Source organism: Centruroides sculpturatus, unplaced genomic scaffold, assembly GCF_000671375.1.
Source record: "Centruroides sculpturatus isolate CEXI.00-Female unplaced genomic scaffold, Cexi_2.0 scaffold676, whole genome shotgun sequence".
NCBI classification, from domain to species: Eukaryota; Metazoa; Arthropoda; class Arachnida; order Scorpiones; family Buthidae; genus Centruroides; species Centruroides sculpturatus.
In genome coordinates, this window is record NW_019384987.1 from 3635 (window position 1) to 23021 (window position 19387).

The 19387-nt window shown below is 29.4% G+C and overlaps 1 protein-coding gene across 2 annotated transcripts; it reads left to right on the top strand.

Moving 5' to 3' along the window:
* Window positions 1–148: 148 nt before the first annotated feature.
* Window positions 149–17961, top strand: LOC111632936 (jerky protein-like). 2 transcript variants are annotated; one of them, XM_023377454.1, is made up of 4 exons: window positions 149–396; window positions 1092–1174; window positions 5658–5805; window positions 16676–17961. In XM_023377454.1, the coding sequence occupies exon 4, from the start codon at window positions 16776–16778 to the stop codon at window positions 17799–17801; it is 1026 nt and encodes a 341-aa protein (XP_023233222.1). In that variant the 5' UTR covers window positions 149–396; window positions 1092–1174; window positions 5658–5805; window positions 16676–16775; the 3' UTR covers window positions 17802–17961. The 2 variants fall into 2 exon arrangements, with proteins under 2 accessions (XP_023233222.1, XP_023233221.1); XM_023377453.1 differs by lacking the exon at window positions 1092–1174.
* The last annotated feature ends 1426 nt before the right edge of the window (window positions 17962–19387 follow it).

The following is a 19387-nucleotide window of genomic DNA, read 5'->3' on the forward strand; positions in this document are numbered from 1 at the left end:
GGATATACGTCACTCTCGTCTAAGTTCGACTTGGGAAATTTTTTGTTCAATAATAAATGTGAATTCTTCTTCCTGGAAAAAATAAGACATTCCCTGAAAATAAGACCTAGCGCATTTTTCAGAGCAAAAATTAATATAAGACACTGTCTTATTTTCGGGGAAACACGGTATACAGTTATAGAAATCCGGTTGGCAACACTGTTTTAAGTCACGTGTGATTAAAAACAAAACAAGTGTTTAACTTTTTGAGGTGATTCAATATTTCGATTTTAAAGGGAAAGAAGTTTGACATTAATTGAACCGTCTCTAACCATATTCGTAGAATTAAATTAATTACATACGATAAATATCAATCCTATCGTGTAAAATACGTATTTATAAAAGAAATAAAAGAAGGTATGGTTTTTTTTAAATCAAGCTTATCCATTTTAATAATGATCGATTTACTTTTTATGCAAGGTATTTTGAATAATTTTAAGTCAAATCTCTTATATAAAAGTTACTATTTTGAAGTTGAAATTAATTTAACGAGATTCATAAATTGCAACATCTTTCAACAAAAATACATTTATAGTTGCTATGCAAAATTCAAATAATGTTTTGATCATACACTTTTAGTAAATTTCTGATTTTAATTTTTTAAAAATTTGAACGACATAAATATAAAATTTAAAAAATTATCCATTATTAAATCACTTAAGCCAAGCTTACATCTTTACTAAAGAATTCAAGAAGCATCAACTTTTTATATTGCAGAAACATTTAAAAGCTTTAATCTTAAATATACTTAAATTATGTCTATTTTAGAAAATATAAGTAAAAAACCAAAAAAATTTATTTCTGTACTATATATTTTTATATAAGAACTCATTAAAAATATTTAGAATGTATTATTCATCATTGTAATTATGTGAACTGCTGTAGTTATAATTTTAATGACAAAAGATTAAAAGGTAATAGTAAATTTGTCCTGTGAATTACTAATATTTTTGGTTTCCAAATTGAAAATTAAGTAGTAAATAAATATCTTAGAACTGAAGAAAATATCCTTGTAAAGATAAAACTAATGCATGGGATTCTTGCCAATCCAGCTGTTCCTTGCATGGAAGGGTGCCGAATTAGCAAGAATGTATGGGCCTAAAGGCAATGAATGATGTGACCTATCAATTCTTTGGTATGAATTATTTTTGGACCTATATTGTTTTCGTTACTGTGAAATTACATATGGTGATACTGTAATTATAAGTTTAATTCTTTATTAAATTTAACGTTGCCAGTTTACTGCATGTATTTAAAAAATATGAATAAAAGACAAACATATCTTGATGGGATATGATGGATACTCCTCATAATATTTTTCATAATTGGGGTATGGTGGAATTGAGAGGTTGGATTAGTGTTCTGTATTTCTATAAATAACATTTTATTTTTGAATTAAATAATTGAATAATAGAAATACAGAAAATAAATAATAATTAATTCTCTTTTAATATATTTGAATTTAGAAATCTAAAACAGTCAAAACCTTTTAATACAATATTGGTTTATATAAATTCTGCATTAGTGTAAAATAGGTTTGCAATTGTGGATGATGATAGGAATTTCAGCATTAGTTTGATTAATGTAAAATATTATTTAATATATAATACAAAGTGTGTCATGAATTCAATAAAAATTATATTTACACAAGTCACACAAGCCAATGTGGAAAAACCAGATTATCATGACCAGGGGTGCACTTTTTTATTTTTAATGTTGGCCACAACACTTATTATTATTATGATGATGATGTCATCACTGGCAGTGCAGTCATTGAGCATATGACACCAACAATGCTAACTCTAACTCATAAAATCATTTTCTCTTACAGTCAGGGCTTTGTGTGTTGTGACAATTTTGAATGATCAGTTAAGATAGTTGACATGTGTATTGGAAACTGGAAATTTGTTTGTTTACTCTGTAGTGTAGGCACTAAGAGTGCTTTTTTCCAGACCCATTGTGTATTCAGCCAGGCTCATAATGAGACTGTTAAATTCCATAAATTTTTATTTGTTTAATTTTTTTAAACATAGCCAAACAAGATAAGACATAGGGTTTAACCAATACAGCATTTTGTAACAACAACTCCATTGTGGATGATGATAGGCATTTTGGCATTTGTTTGATTAATGTAAAATATTATTTAATATATTTAGAAATCAGTCCAACACATAATCTACAACTGCACCATACATTTTTATAAAAGAATAATCTTGCAGTTGGATTTACTGCAGGTAGCTTGGCTGTGAAATCTATCAATCTAGTAGAAAACAACCTTTCCATATTTCTGAAATTTATTGATCTTTCATCTCAATCTTTAAGAATAAAACTTCAATATACAATTAATCTCTAATTCTTAAGCTTTTATTAAAATCACTACTATCTGTTCCTATAACCATGCGTCAATTTTAAATGTACTAAGAGTGGTGCACTTTCATCATTTTTCTCTCTCTAAGACAGTGAAATAGCTGGGAGAAAATCTGGCTTTTGCCTTTTGATGGTGTAACTATTGATTTCTTTGAAGTTTGTTGAACTAGTGAAGTTTGTTTAATAAAAACATCATTAATACAAAGTACCAATTTTTAAGTTTCTTCAATTTGGTATTAATGGGGTTTGACTATAAAATTATAATTTTTACATAAGTTATTGAATATAATGATTATTTAGAAATCATTCATCTAATTGTTTGATAGATTATCTTATCTAAAAATTGATATATATCGATATATTTAAGATTGTATATGAGTTACTTATTTGCAAAATTGATTAACTCCACAAAACAAAAAGTAGAAAAATTGAAAATATAAATTGTTTTTTAAAATTCCTTTGAAAATTGAAATTTAAGTAAACATCGTAGAATATATATATATTTCATTGTATAGAAATACGAAATACATAAATACATTATACATTATGTGATTACATTAATTAAAACTACACTTTAATGTAACAACATATGAAATTGGTCATGCAAAAAATGTAAAAATAATAACGATTATTCCAGGGTTATACTAAGGGAGTTAATTTAACTCCCTTAGTATAACCCTGGAATAATTTTTACATTTTTTGCATGACCAATTTCATATGTTGTTACATTAAACTTATATCTCAAAGACAGAGTATAAACATTAGTGATCTGTGTGACTCTTGTCTTTTACTATTAACTAAAACCAAAGATATAGAAAATGTTAAAGAAATTTAAGAACATAAATATATATCAATGAAATGATATTACATTTGACTTGAAGTTTAAAATAAATAAATATATTTCTATATCTTTGGTTTTAGTTAATAGTAAAAGACAAGAGTCATACAGATCACAAATCTTTATAACTCTGTCTTTGAGATATTTGTTATGTTAAAGTCATGTGTATATGCTGAGAAAAAAAAGAACTAATGTAATACATTTACTGATGAAATAATCACCTTTAAAGATATTTTTATAAATTTAATTAACTACTTTGAACTAACAATTCAAAACTGTATCATAATTACATTATGTAATTTACAAATAATTTATAAAAATCAACACTTAAAATTTTTATGAATTTTAATTTGAATGGTATTTTTCTGTTACTGTTAGTAAGTCAAAGCATTGACAATGTTTGAATTAAGATATTTATTATATTCAGATATATATATCGATGACATACAAAATTTTCATATATCAATAAAATTTTTAATTATTATTCAGAAACTTTCTTTGAACCAGCAAACTGTTTTTAATAAAATGAACATTTTTGGCTGCTTTTATCAGCCGTCATCAGGTTGTAACTGTTGAACATTAAATGGAATGTTACACTACACAATGCCTTGTGAAATAGTTTGATTAAGAATTAGAATTAAATAGAATAATCATTGAAATTATTGCATATTTATTTTTTTAAACTATTATTTAAATATCATTTGATATTTGAATATAATTTCAATGTATATTGTTAATATTTTATTGAAATTATATTTAGAAAAAACTTGATTATGTTTAAAGTTGTGAAATTTATAATAGAATGATTATTGTTTGAAGTATAGTAAAACTTCTTTAACTTAAAGCTCCAAGAGGCAGGAAAAAACAGCTACAGACAATTTGAGTTAGAGAAAATGCCAATTCTGAATAGATTTGTATTTTTACCTCTTTTGCATTATATAAAGAATCTTTGATAGTTTTTTGTTTTAAAAAACCCATAGAATGCATTTCAGCAAAATGTTCAATGTAAGTAATGGGTATAAAGAAATTGCTTTTTTCCCTTGGTTTAATTAAATTAATTAAAAACCTACTAATGTGAGGTACGAATAAGGACTATCACACCAGTGATAATAAGCACAAACACCCAAGTATTAATGGAATACATTAAATAAAACGAGAAGGGGTGTACATTAAAAACGATTAAATTAACAATTGACATGAAATAACCAAAATGCATTTCGGACTATCAGAATAGTCCCTCTTCAGTTGGTATACATATATAAAAAGATGAGATACTTAAAATTATACAAGACAAAGAAACCGTTATAAAGGTATGATCATTGAGCAATAAATGGGTGTAGAGGAGACAGGCTTAAGGTGGCTTCATTATGTTACATGGTAGCTTGACATAATGGTTACTATTATAAACAGTATTAAAATTAGCAGAATAATAAAGTAATTGTTTTACAAAATAAGTTATATCTACATACCATAACAGTAGTAAGATGGAGTTGAAGGTGGCATTGCAACAAGATGCAGAGCAGTTATGAGGGAGGTGTGTTACAGGCAACATCTGGAGAACAAGTGGTGACTAACATCTTAATGGCCAACCTTCATTACATCACTTCTTAACCAGATGTTAGTATTAAGACTATAGATTTCATCATTTAAGGCCCAGGCACAAACCCTCATTAATAGATGAGGGTCTGTGCCTGGATGTTTGTGCTTATTATCACTGGTGTGATAAGTCCTTATTCCTACCTCACATTAGTAGGTTTTTAATTAATTTAATGAAGTAATGGAATTAAACAGTTTTCAGTACATCTTGTTGAGATAAAGCAAGAACTCCTCTTGCTTTGGACTGTAACATTGTCTGCAAATGTGTGTTGGACAATGGATACAACTGTCTGAAAATTTCATGGAAATCTTATAATTAGGATCACTTTGGATGGAATAAATGTTAAACTTTGAGTCGGAAAAGTTGAAAGTAACATAAATCAGTGTCAAGGGACCATGAAAACCTACAACTTGGAGAAAATTCAAGTTGGAGATGTCAAATACCTTTGCTATTCCATTGAGACCTACCAGTGATTCATTTTTTTTGAGTTAAAAAAAATATTCCAGTTACAGATGTTTTAGTTAGAGAAGTTTTACTGTATATAATTTAAAGTTATCACAGAAGTTGTCATCATTGTTTCTTCTGTTCTAAAACACATTTCAAAATCAGTAACATCAATATTTTTACTAGAGGTTATTCAATCATTAACAGTATTTATAGAACAGTTAATAAAAGGACAAAGGTATGTTTTGTGGAAGGTTTCAAGTTATTTATATTAAAAAATAAAATTAAATTAAAAAAATATACATACATATATATATAAATTTTGTTCCATTAGTATTGTAATATTTTCAATATCATACTTTTTTATTTCAGTTACTAAAAAGTATTCATTCTGAGAATGCTAAAAATATTTATTGAACATCTCACTGAATATTTGCAAGTTTTAGAAGCCTACAAAATAATAAAATCTTCATATTTAATGGAGAGTAAGAATCTATTTAATTCAAACCAAGAATTAATGGTAATAAGGCATTTTTCTCATTTCTCTTAGACACATTCTAATTAGCTTTTAACAGAATTCAGCAGAAACTGACTTAATAATGTTTTTTATGTGAATGATGATTGAACATATTTCATCTGAATTTTTATTAATTAATAAATTAATTGCAATTTTATATACTGAATTATAATACATGTCATTTTTATTTAAAATAATGAAACTTTATATATTTTTTTTTTTGTTTTATCATTATAAAAGCTGTAAATTACTGTATTATAATTTTAATACCATAACTTTTTACTTTCCCAGATGCTATATATACATAACAAGGAAAAGCATTGGAATCATGTCAGATTCCAATGCTTTTCCTTGTTATGTATACATACCCGCTGGTATTTTGCAAATCTCCACATTTTGAGATCTCCTAAACCCAAACAAGTAAAAAAAAAAAAAAAAAGAGGGCGGAATTCCATGTACATGTTTGTGTATTGGCATCCATTTATTTCATTTAATATCTTAGGATGGCATAAAAATTAAGAAATGAAATTTGGTGCAGTAGCTTGTGTATAAGAGGCAACTGATGCTATTAAATTTGGGTGGTTAAAGGTTGAGGGGGTGGGACAATAGTATGTGTCATATCTCAAGAGATGTTGGAGATTTTGTTATTAGAATTTACAAATTTTTATAAAACTCATCACTATCCTCAAAATTATTGCTATTTTTTGCTATTTTTTAATAATTAAGAATATAAAAATTTTTTATAACAAAATCTCATAACAGATGGTACCAACACATTTTATTTATTATGATTAATATAGAAATCCTTGTTAATTCAAACTTGGATAGTTTAACTGTACTATTTGTCCAAGCTGGGATATAAAGATTTACATGTTAAGAAATTCAGTTAGTTCGAAATATGGATACTTTGAGATTAAAAATGAAAATTCTGTACAAACTCCAAACTATGATATACATATGTTAACTTGTTCATTTAGATCAGTGTTTCTCAATGGGGGCGATATCGTCCCCATGTGGGCGTTTTTCCATGTTGAGGGGGCAATTAGTAACAATTTATATTTTGGGGGCAAAAAACAATTTTCTGGGCGATATAGTAAAACGTTATATTAAGAATAATTAGATATTTTATTTGTTATATTGTACAATACGAGGGTTGTTCGGAAAGTTCGCGGCCTCAAATAGAACAACAAACAAAATAATGTTAAAACTTTTTTTATTTTTTAATGTAGGCTCCTTTGTTAGCAATGCACTTATTTCAGCGATGTTCTAGCTTTTTTATGCCATCACAATAGGTCGATTTGTCAAGGTGTGCAAAATACTCGTTCACTTCAGAGATGACTTTGTCATTTGAGCGGAATCTTTTTCCAGCCAAGAATTTTTTTAGGTTTGGAAAAAGGTGGAAGTCACTGGGGGCCAAATCAGGTGAGTATGGTGGATGTGTAACTAATTGGAAGCGAAGTTCGTTTATCTTTTGTTCAGTGATTCTAGCAGAATCTGCATGTGCATTATCGTGGTGGAACAGAACCTTTTTCTTCTTCAAATGTGACCTTTTTTCGATTTCTTTCTTCAATTTTTCCAAAAGTTCACAGTAATAGACAGCATTAATGGTCTTTCCTCTTTCTAGGTAGTCAATAAAGATGATGCCTTTAGCATCCCAAAAAACCGAGGCCATCACTTTACCCGCTGATGGAACTGTCTTTGCCTTCTTTGGTGGTGGCGAACTGTGGTGTTTCCATTGCTTCGACTGTTCTTTTGTTTCAGGAGTGTAGTAATGGATCCACGTTTCGTCAGTAGTCACAAACCGACGCAAGAAATCCTGTGGGTTTTTCTGGTAGAAGTCCAAACACTCCTTTGACATCAAAGTGCGAACACGTTTTTGCTCAGCGGTCAGCAGATGCGGCACCCACCTTGCTGAGACCTTCGTCATACCCAAATTTTCGGTTAGGACGTGGTGCACTCGGTCGACAGAGATGCCTGTTGTCTCAACTATCTCACGCGTTTTCAAACGGCGATCTGCTAATAACAAATCGTGAACTTTGTCGATATTTTCTTCAGTGACAGCAGTTGACGGCCGTCCGCTGCGAGGGTCATCTTCCACACTCTCTCTGCCAGATTTAAAAAGGGCTGTCCATTTTTTCACAGTGGTGTACGAAGGAGCAGACCCTCCCAAAACTTCATCCATGTCAGCTTTGATTTGAGATGGGGTCAACCCTTTTTTCATCAGGTATTTTATGACCACATGAGTCTCCGTCTTCTCCATTTTTGACAAAGCATGTGCACACTGACTATCTGCTAAGCTGTCGTGGCAAAACTTTTTGACAAATCAAGAGGAAATTGGTATCGTATCTCTAGCACAGATGGCTGAATTATTCCCTCCAAAAATTAAATTGATCGCAGCGCCGCATATAGGCAAGGCCGCAAACTTTCCGAACAGCCCTCATAATTAAACAAATAACATTATACAAGTCACTAGTTTATTTAATGCAGTACGAATTTGGCATTAGTCTTGGCCCTCGGCATCAGAAGTTTGTAGTGAAGGGGGCGATACTACGTAACGGTTTTACTGAAGGGGTCAACGATTCGTTAGAGGTTGAGAAACACTGATTTAGATCAAAGTGAACACTATAAGACAACAGTAGACCAAGAACTACTCTAATCTGGTCAATATGGCTTTGCTTTTACATTAACATATTTTTGGGTGTCATCTTACTCATTGATTACCCTTTTCCTTTTATCTCATAAAATATGTCTGGTGTGCAGGATTGCAAGATTGGGCTACAAGTAGCAGATTGAGATATTTGTAGGGCTTTAGGCTACTACATTTGGGCCACTTAAAAGTAATTTGGGGTACATTTCAAGGAATTCTGCTTTACTTTTTATAAAACTTATCTGGAAACTTGTGGTGATCTCAACTGATACATATTGTTTACCTGCAGTTTATTTGTATTATTATTATCGTTAATTATTAATTAACAAAAATAACATTTTGTATATGTAGCTGTGTTTCATTTGCTTAAAAAAAAAATACATCAGTTACATGGCATTTGGCATATTGCACAGAAATATGTATATCTCAAATAATTTGAAACTTGATAATTCAAAGTCACAATTATTTCATCCCATGAATTTTGAATTAACGAGGATTTCCTGTATAGACATTTTGAAAAGCATGCTTTCTTGACCTTCTATAAGCTTATATAGTCNTAAATGAATCAAAACTTTTAAAATTTAAACAATAATTCTTACCAAATTAAAACAAAATTGGTTTATGTTAGTATTAATTTGTAAAGTTTCTAAATTGTTTATGCTATCCTCAGAGTTTGTATAAAATAGTATAATCCAAAACTTAAAAAAAAGAAAAGCTAAAATATCCTAAAAGTTTATAAAACTTGGCATCATTTTTACAAATAAATAAATCAAAATATTATTTATATCAGGAAGCCAACATTATTTTTTTTTATTAAAAGAAACTTTCTTGAATGAATCATTCTTGGTCAAAATTTAATCATTTTCAGCTTAGAACTAGCTACAAAACTGTGTAAAATAGTGTTGAACTGATGTATTGAATGGTGTAGAGCAGGACTGGTGAACCATTTTGAACCTGCATGCCATATAGTAAGCATACTTAGCTTTAAAGATGTTTGTGTGCCAAAATTTTAGACTTTGAATAATGATATTTTAAAAAATGAATGAATATGCTTTAATTAAAATAAATGTAAAAAAGCTGATTGAAAATAGGATGATAAGGTGATAAACCGAAAGGATGATTGAAAACAACAGGTGATAAATCGAAATCATATGATACATGACAGTGCTAGATGGTCTCATGTGCCACTCTGGGCATGTATACCATAGGTTTTCAACCCCTTGTGTAGATTATATTGTATTCTGTTCTTTATCATTCTAAGCTATTCAACAGTTAGTTCTATGTTGAAGATGATTATGTTTGTCCAAAATTTGTTTCCTTAAAAACAATTTGTTTGAAATAATTTACTACTACTAAAACTTAAAAATTTTATAAGAATTTATTTCATTGGTGCTAAAAATACAGTTAATACAAATAATCTGATATTATTGCATGAAAATTTTGTTAATATTCATTCTTCTGCCCTAATCAATTTTTTTCATAACCATCTTAAAAGTAAAGAGGGATATCCTACATTGGGTGGACAACTTTTGGCACACATACCAAAATGTGACATGTCAACAGCTTTTTTTCATCATACAATCCAGCACTTACCTTAAAAAATAAATATCCAACATTTTTGCTCAGTTGTATATTTTAACTTAATTTATTTTATTTTTATTTAGTATCACTCTACTCAATAAAATTGTATTCAAATACAATTTAATATAGTGATACTAAATAAAAATAAAATAAAGAAACACTATCAATTATTTTAGTAATAAGAAAATGAAACAAACATCTTATTTCTAAGATATCTTTCTCTGTGATGTACTGTCTTACAAGCAGGATGCCAATTTAGTAGAAAATCTGCTAAATTTAGCTTTCCCATAGCATCATATAGCTCAATGTTTCCCAAAGTGGTTCCTATGGACCCCTGGGGGTTTTTGAAACCAATGATAGGGTCCATGGCAAATTAAAATGAATTTGAGGGTCCATGGTCAACATCAGGGGGTCCGTGAAAGGTTTAATAAAAAGTAAAATGATTGTGACCTATTTTTGTTATTATGAAAGTTAAAAATAAATAGTAATAAATAAATTGGTAGTCATCTTTACGTCTTGAGTAAAATATAAGCATACATAAGTGCATAAAACACAAGTAATGATAAGCATTGCATGGTGGGTATACTAGCTAAAGCTTGCCCATTTTGAAATGAGCTCTGTGCTTCATTTATTGCATACATTTTGCCATTTTAGAATTTATTTTGTTTATTTATAGAATTTTATATGTTTATTTAATTTTTCTTTCAAAAACAGTGATAATTATTGTATGTTTTTCATAATTATAATTACTATTTAATTGCTAAAAATATATAAATAATTCGTTTATTTTGCCAAAAATATTGATAAAAATATGGGTTTTTTTGGGAAAATTCAATAGATAAAATAAAAAACTTATTAATTTTATATTTTTGTAATTTATAATCCAATTAGAAATAAATTATACATACAGTAAAACCTGTCTATGGCGACCACCCACGGTTCCTTCAAAAAGTGGTCTTTTAGGCAGGTGGTCGTCCAATACGGGTGGTGCCGTAATACCGTATTTCCGTACGTATTTTGCGCACTTTTTAGCCATTTCTACTAAGCAAAACTCGAGGCGAGCAAAAATAAGCGAATTTTTTCAACGATAGTGCTATATTTGTATTGTATTTTATTCTTATCGGATAACCCGATTTACAGGAATCGTCATGATATTATAAGACAGATTTAATACCAATATTTTAAAGATTAATACAATACTCGCATTTTCTCGATTATAATGCACACTTTCTTTTTTTCGACTTAATTAATTCGACTCGGTTCTTTTCGTTCGCTCCTCAGTTACGTGTATTACGTCATCAATATACAAGCGCGTCCTATCTCTCCATCACTTTGCTTTTGGTTTTCGTTAGTTTAATCTTATTTTAACTTTAAAAATACTGTATTTTTTAATATTTAATATTTTCTTAATTAATTAAGTACAATAAGAAAAATTATTAATTAATAATAAAACGATTTTATTATTTTTTCTCATTATACGATTTCATTACAATCGCGGAATCGAAAAAGGAAGTAAAACTGATTTTTGCATTAATGCGTTTATTGTTTTTTGAATATTTTGCCTGCGAAAATTACTTGGATATTATTTTTCTAAAAATATCGTGGAAATAAGGTAGGTTGATACAGAAACTATTTATCGCACGTGTACTGTATATGAGCTTCAAAATAAATAAATAAAAATAGATTTTATCAAACGATGAGATCAGCCGATTAATTGTATCGTGTACAATATTTTACACCCCCAAGGAAAATACTGTAGGTCTAGGGTAAAATAAATTTTGTTTTCCCACAGTTAAACTTCGCCGCTAATTGCTGTTGTGATAACTTTAATACGATCTTCTAACGACAGCACTTTGCATTTCGGACATTTTCCAACAAACTGAAATGAATTTCCTTTGTTGCTAGACTAATTTATTAACACCTGCACCTAATTTCAAGGGTGGGAGAAGTGCCCGGGATGGGTTCGAACGAGAGTTTAGACTAATTCATTATATTAGGAGGTGGAAACGTTGTTGAGATGGGTTCTTACAATAGTTTAGACCAGATATATTCGCGAAAGTGGTCGCTTATTGCAGGTGTTGTATGTTGTTTCGGACCAAAAATCGATGCCCGCGGTCGCGTTACACAGGTGGTCGTTTAATACAGGTAACTTATTCGAAGACTCTATGGATAAACTATTCCGTGCCAGAAATTTTTGCCCGTTTTGGCAGGTGCCCGTCGAATGCAGGTGGTCGCCTAAGCAGTTTTCACTGTATTTGTTTTTTGTCATTTTCACTATATTATACCTGTTTTTCAAAAATGGGCAAGCTTTAGCTAGTAATTTCAATAAATATTACTTTAAATATAAAAATGTTTTATTTATATTTTATTTTTACATCACCATTCAAGATATCAAAGTTAAATTTGTAATTTTGCTATTATGTAGTTGTGTAGAGTTATTTCACTGGGGGGTTTTTTGCTATGAGATGGGAGCCATGGACAATAAGTTTGGGAACCATTGATCTATCATTCTAGCTGCTAGACCAAATAATAATAATATGCTCTCAAAAATTCCAGTTGGCATATGAAAAAATTTTGCTTCATACATTTGGAAATTTTGGCTTGCACATTTAAAAAGGTTGCCCACCTCTGCTCTATATTTTTTTGTGTTTAAAATGTTAGTATGCAAACTGGCTATTCACTTACAGTCCCTGGCCAAATTATTAGATGCACTATAGTTTTTGTGCAAATCTTAATTATCAGCTAGTACAATTTGGTCTTTGAATATTTATTACTAATGAATTTAACCTGTAATGTACAGGTTACTTTATTACATAGGTGTTAACACAAATAAAATGTTATATTTATTGAAAATTTTTGTTTTTATTAACATAGTAAAAAAATACAAAATTGCCATGTAAATTTTAGTATTTTGTTGCGCCACCTTTTGCAGCTACGAGAGCCTCAATCTGGTGCCGCATGCTGTCGATGCAAGACTGGACCATCTCCTGCATTTGTGGATGATTTTTTCCAAAAGCTACATTTTGGTTGTTATGACCTCTTTGTCCACTTCCCTCTTCATTGAGCTCACACACATTTTCTATGGGGTTCATGTCGGGACTATTACCTGGCTAATCCAACAGAGAGATATTTTGCTCTTGTAGATATGTTTTCACAGACCTGGCTGTGTGGCAGGGAGCTCCATCTTGCATAAAAACCTGTGGCAGCAACCAATTTTGCAAGACTTCTTTATATTGGTCTTGCCTCATGGTGCCTTTTACTATGTACAGGCGCCCAGTGCCCTTGCCACTAATGATGGACCAAATCACTACTTTCATGCGATGCTTAACAGTCTGAATGACACAGTCAGAATGAAATTTTTTGCCTCTACGATGACAGACAAAATGAGCTTTGTTGGCTAAAATTTCAAATGTGCTTTCATCTCTAATTCAGACCTGAGAAAACAAGAAAACAATATCTTATGAATCAAGTACCTACTATTAATTTGTCTATTTTATAGTAAATAATCTGTATAATGTTAAATTACCAATCTCCAGAAGTCTACGTCCTTATCACACCACTGTTTGGCCCACTCCAAATGCTTTGCTTTCATTGCAACTGTTAACTTGGGTTTTCTTTCTAGTCGGTAAGCCTTAAAATCCAGAGCTTTCAATTTTCTGCGATCATGCGCTCAGAAGCATTCACGTTTGCATCTTCCAATTGAGATTTTATTGATTTAGTGGAAGCAAATCTGTTTTCTAAGCAAATTTTCTTAAGACGTCTTTCTGACCTTGAGGTGAAAATTGCCTTTCTGCCGCATTTATTTTTTCTTTTTGGATTCAGATCTTGATCTGATTCAACTTGTTTTTTTATAAGTAGTATGCTAGCTTCAGACACCTTCAATCTTCGTGAAATTTCACGGTTGGAATGCATTTTTGTATTAATGAGGGCTTTTTTACGTGGTGAAAGGTCCTCCTTTTTGCCCATGTCAAAAGATAACAATTGATCATATCTGGTTGGTAAAAATACTACTATTGAAGAAAACAAACACTTGCATAATTAGCCTATATACCATGAAATAAATACAAGAGGTGAATAGAAACACTTCCACACCAGTAGCAATTGAGAACGCGACTGAAACACATTCGTAGTTGTACACTGCACTTTAGTGTCTAAGCTCTGATACCTTCCAATAAATTAATATTGTTATGAAATATAACAAAAATAGATATACAATGACATTAAAAAATAAGTTTCGTTTATCAAAATTATGATTCATAAGATAGATCTACACCAGACCGGGTATAAAACATGTAATTATGAAAAGTCTGTAGTGCGTCTAATAATTTGGCCAGGGACTGTATATTGAAGTTGACAATTGTGATTATTACTGTTGAGTTTCCTCTAGAAATTTTAGTTTATCTCATGAGACTTCTTTTTTGGGGATTTATATATATATATATATATATATATATATATATTATGTGAATATTCAATCTTTTCTTAACCAAAAATGTTTGGGAATTTATAGTTTGTAGTAGAATAAAACAGTTTTGTGTGAATATGATAAAATTTTAATTTAAATGTAATTAAAAGAAAATTTAAACAATATCACAAAATTAATAATAGATATCTAATAAGTGTGTTCAATCTATCAATCTATTGGTTTTAATTTTTGTATTCTTCAGTAATTCATGTATGATCCAGAAAATCATACATGAATAACTTATTCTATATAAAATTAAATGAAACAAGTAATTATTTATTATGACATTATCACAATGCCAGGCTGCAATTTTTAATCATATTTTTAATTTATTTAACTTAAAATATATGTTCTCCACCTCAAATTAGTATTGGTTTGCCCTTGTACGTCATATTTTCCCTCATAAGAGTCATATCAGTCATCTATCTAACACCTTTCAGGGGAAATTTTTGAATTGAAATAATATGACTTCCAGTTTGCATTGGAAGTTTGTATATAATTAATTGGAGCCTCCTGCCCCTAAGGTTTCTGGTTTTATCTTTCATCTATCTAACTCCATTCTCAAGATTAAGGAAGGACAGACGGGTGACGACTGTGAGAATTTACAGGTCTATAATTTTTTCAAATTGCAGCTCAATTGTAAACTGTTTTAAACAACAAAAAATATTGTAACATGGATATCTATTTATATTGAAAGTAAATGTTCATGATTATAAAAATAATATAAATACAGTAATTTATTCTGTTAATATTTATTTTTTATTTTAAGCATACTGGTACAGCCATGATGTGAGGAGAAATATACAAAATTACACAACATATCTTAACACAAAGCATAAAAATACACGTAACTTATAAATAAAAATAAAATACAAAGGTAAATTCAAACTTAAACCTAAAAGTGGGAGAACTATCCAAAGAAAAACTAGTAAAAAAAATCTTACCTAGAAAGAAAAAAAGAAAGAATCAGAGTATAGCTTCTTATCCACAAATCAAATAGTCTCCCAAATAATCAAAGGTAACCATTGGTTAAATAACCTGCAAACCACATCCCAAGATGCAATTAACATAAAATCATCAACCACTTTACATTATGAACCTAAAAGAAAAATAAACCACATTACCACAAAACCAACATCGTAAGATATATGATTTAGTCTTTTTAATAAAAATAAATACCTTAAAAAAAGAATTAGAATCCCAAGTTACTTTCACAAATTTATTAAACAAAAAGGAACTTCTGTAACACCAAAAGTCTCCTCATGTAATTTTGAGAAAAAAAGAGCAAACTGCTGTCACATGTTATGCATCCAATAATGAATCAACTGTACCACTTCTGTAATTACATTTAAAAAAAAAGCTCAATGATTTACATCTAACTTGCATTAATACTGCAATAGCATTACAAGAAAGGTTATTATTATAAACAAAGCAGTCAAAAAGATTTGTTCAAATTTTTATGCCACCAGTAATAGGTACTTGATCATATTCCATTATTCAGCTTCAAAATATAATTATCAAAATAATTTAAGTTTAATAAACAAACTCCATTTACATTTTTAAACAAATTTTCAAAATTAAAACCATTACCTGTACAGTTCATATACAGATACAGTCGACTCCCCTATAACACTGTTGATAATTCCATTTATATGAATTTTATGTTTACGAGTTACTTAGATTTTACAAATACGTGAGCCGTTCACAGCCCGGCACACCTATTTGTAAAATCTAAGTGACTCGTACAACAGTATTATAGAGGGCTCGACTGTACTTAGTCCTAGGGAACTCTACCTATTTCAAAACAAACTGCAAACAAATCTTGCTAAGGTGATCTTCTCCCAAGCTTAATGTTCTAAAAACCCAATTAATAAATTTGTTCAAGATCATGCAAGACAAATGGAACCAACAAACACTCCATACACACTAAATATCCAGGGTTACATGTTGGGAGCCCATATAACCTCTTACTGAAGGTAGATAATACATCCAAAATCTCTGCCTGAAACCCAAACTCAGGAGGCATAGAGAAGAGTGAACCTACAACTATGTTAAATAATTTTAACTGATTCCTCAATTTGTTAATATTATTTTTGATAAATACACTCGAGAAGTTTGTGTTTCATTTATTGCATAATACAAAGATGTTTATTGAAATTAATTAAATTTTTCTTTTATAGGATTTCATTAAAGAAAACTTCATGTAAAAATGTTGTGTACAAAATATATTTAAAAAAAGAACATTGATCCATTTTATATATAAATGGATTAACCTTTCAAATGAATATGGATAAACGAAAACGAATTGTTCTAACAATTGAGCAAAAAGCAAACATCATTATGAGATTACGCCGTGGAGAAAATATGAAAAAAATCATGGAAGAATTTAAGATAGGGAAATCAACTGTATATGATTTAAAACGAGATGCTGATAAAATATTACATTTTGCTGCAGAATCAGATAGTATGGCTGGTCCTTCTCGTCGTAGGACAATGAAAAAATCTCAGTTAAGTGATTTAGATGAAGCAGTCTATCAGTGGTTCACACAAAGAAAAGCAGAGGGACTTCCTGTATCGGGACCTTTAATAACTGAAAAAGCCATGCAAATGTACAGAACAATGAATATTGATAAACCGTTTTCTGCTAGTACTGGTTGGTTGAAACGTTTTAAATCTCGTCATGGAATTAGGCAAACATCTGAAGGTGGGTTAACTATTGATAAATCTTTGCAAGAGATGTACAGAGAAGAATTTAGAAAGATAATGGAAGAGAAGACAAATTCACAACAATCTTATACAGGTGATGAAAGAGGAACATTTTTGAAGTGCTTAATTTCAAGAACTTTATCGTATTGTCAAGAATCATCAGAATCATGGGAACAAATGCAGAAAGATTCATTGAATTTGTGTGAAAAATTTTGGAATAATAGTGATAACAGTGAAGAATTTTCAGAAACGTCTGAACTAAATCCAGTAGTGAAATTAGAAGTTTTTGAAGATATTGAAGATCCTAATAGTTGCAGTGAAGAAATACAAAATATACCTGTTAAAAATGAATTATTTGTTAATTGTAAAGACGAGAATTTTAGCGAAATATTGAAAGAATCACCAGACCAGGGAAATACAAAAAATTTTCCAGAACAAAATAGTTTATCGGACAATTTAACTGATGCAATTTATCATGCAACAAAACTGCTTGAATTCTTAGAACAGCAAGCTACAACAGATCCCGTTCCATATTTGCAGGTTGTAAAAATTCGTAATAGTATATTACAACAAAGAGCAGAAATAGAAAAGAAAAAGTAAAAATGTATAATTTTCTATACTTTCGACTGTGATCAGTTTTGTTTGTTGAATAAACAAACTATTTTCAGATTTAAATACAGTAGAGCGTCGTTTATCCGAATCAATTGGGGACTGGGGTTGTTCGGATAACCGATTATGTACGAAAAATATATTAACCTATCCCGTGTTGAAATTTTTATCCGTTGCGTGTCGCTTCGCGTTGAATTTTCGTCGATGTTAAGCCTAAGGTAAACTTTTTAAAATAATCGTGGATATTGTATCGTTAAAAATGATTTCTTTTTATGTTTTACAAACGAAATAAATACAGTACATTGAAAAATATAAAAACAAATAAAAATTATGTTTTAGGCCGACTGGAATTCTTTCGGATAAACGACGCTCTACTGTATTGAATTGTGTAAGAATTAATATCAGTATCAATTGTATTGTAACAAAATGTATATCTAAGCAAATCAATCTAGTATTTGACAATAGTTACTAAATCATAAACTTAGAAAAAAATCTTAGTTTACAAAATATTTATTTTTGAACTTGTAATTTACAGAAGCAATTATGAAAATTGCTATAAAATTTATTTTTGAAAATATCAATATATGTAATTAATTTTTAGACCATTATATTTCCCTGTACTTATTAAATTGAAACAGTCTCTCTCAATAGTTTTAATGTTTAAATATTTTTATTGATGTTGATCTGTAAACTATAACAATTCTTTCATAAATGAACGATAAATGATCAAGATCAAACTTGTAAGGAATTGTTATTTACGTAAAACATTAAATAGTTGTAAGAAGTAATGAATTAGTTTATCTGCCTATCCATCAAATGTGTGAAAAGGTATATTTATTTGGTGATACGTTGCCAATCTGTTGTTTATTGCTGCGTATCGTACATAATTGTTTTCAACAAGAAGAAAAAATATTCCATGTATTACAGTAGCGGTGTACTCCTAAATAGTAGATGACATTTCTTCTTTTAATAACAAGGATGATGTATAATTAATTGCAAATGAAATTAAGCATTTTGAGGATGTTATTAAAGATTGTCAAGTAAATGTCAATGTAATCCTTAAAATGCTTATTAACAGAAATACAAAATGATTACGAATTCTCTGGCTGCATTTCCTGAATATCTGAATTTGAATAGTTAATTATTTGTAAAAAAAATGAGACTACTAAAGATATAATTCTTTGATTTTAAATTCGCATTTTCGTTGTGTTACACAATAATATAATTTATTGGTTTTATTATTATTATTTTAATATATGGCCTAATGGAGTATGAGTTGAATTGATAAATTTATAACAGTATATAAAAAAATTGTTCTAAGATGAAAAATGCAGCTAGCTAATTTAAGATCATGCGATTAACTTTGAATTCAATCCGACATCAAAGTGACGATATAAGAGCAAACATCATTTTATAGAAAATTAATTCTTGTAATCTAAATTGTTTCAACCTTAATATTAACTTGCAAAAAGAAAAGGAAAATAATTATATATAGAAAATTATTTTCCTTTTGAATAAAATCAAGTTTTTATTCAGAATAACTGAAATTCGTTATTTTTAACATTCACACTTTTCAA

Coding starts and splice junctions, on each gene's coding strand:
- LOC111632936 (XM_023377454.1), top strand. CDS start 16,776: ATGAATATGGATAAACGAAAACGAATTGTTCTAACAATTGAGCAAAAA.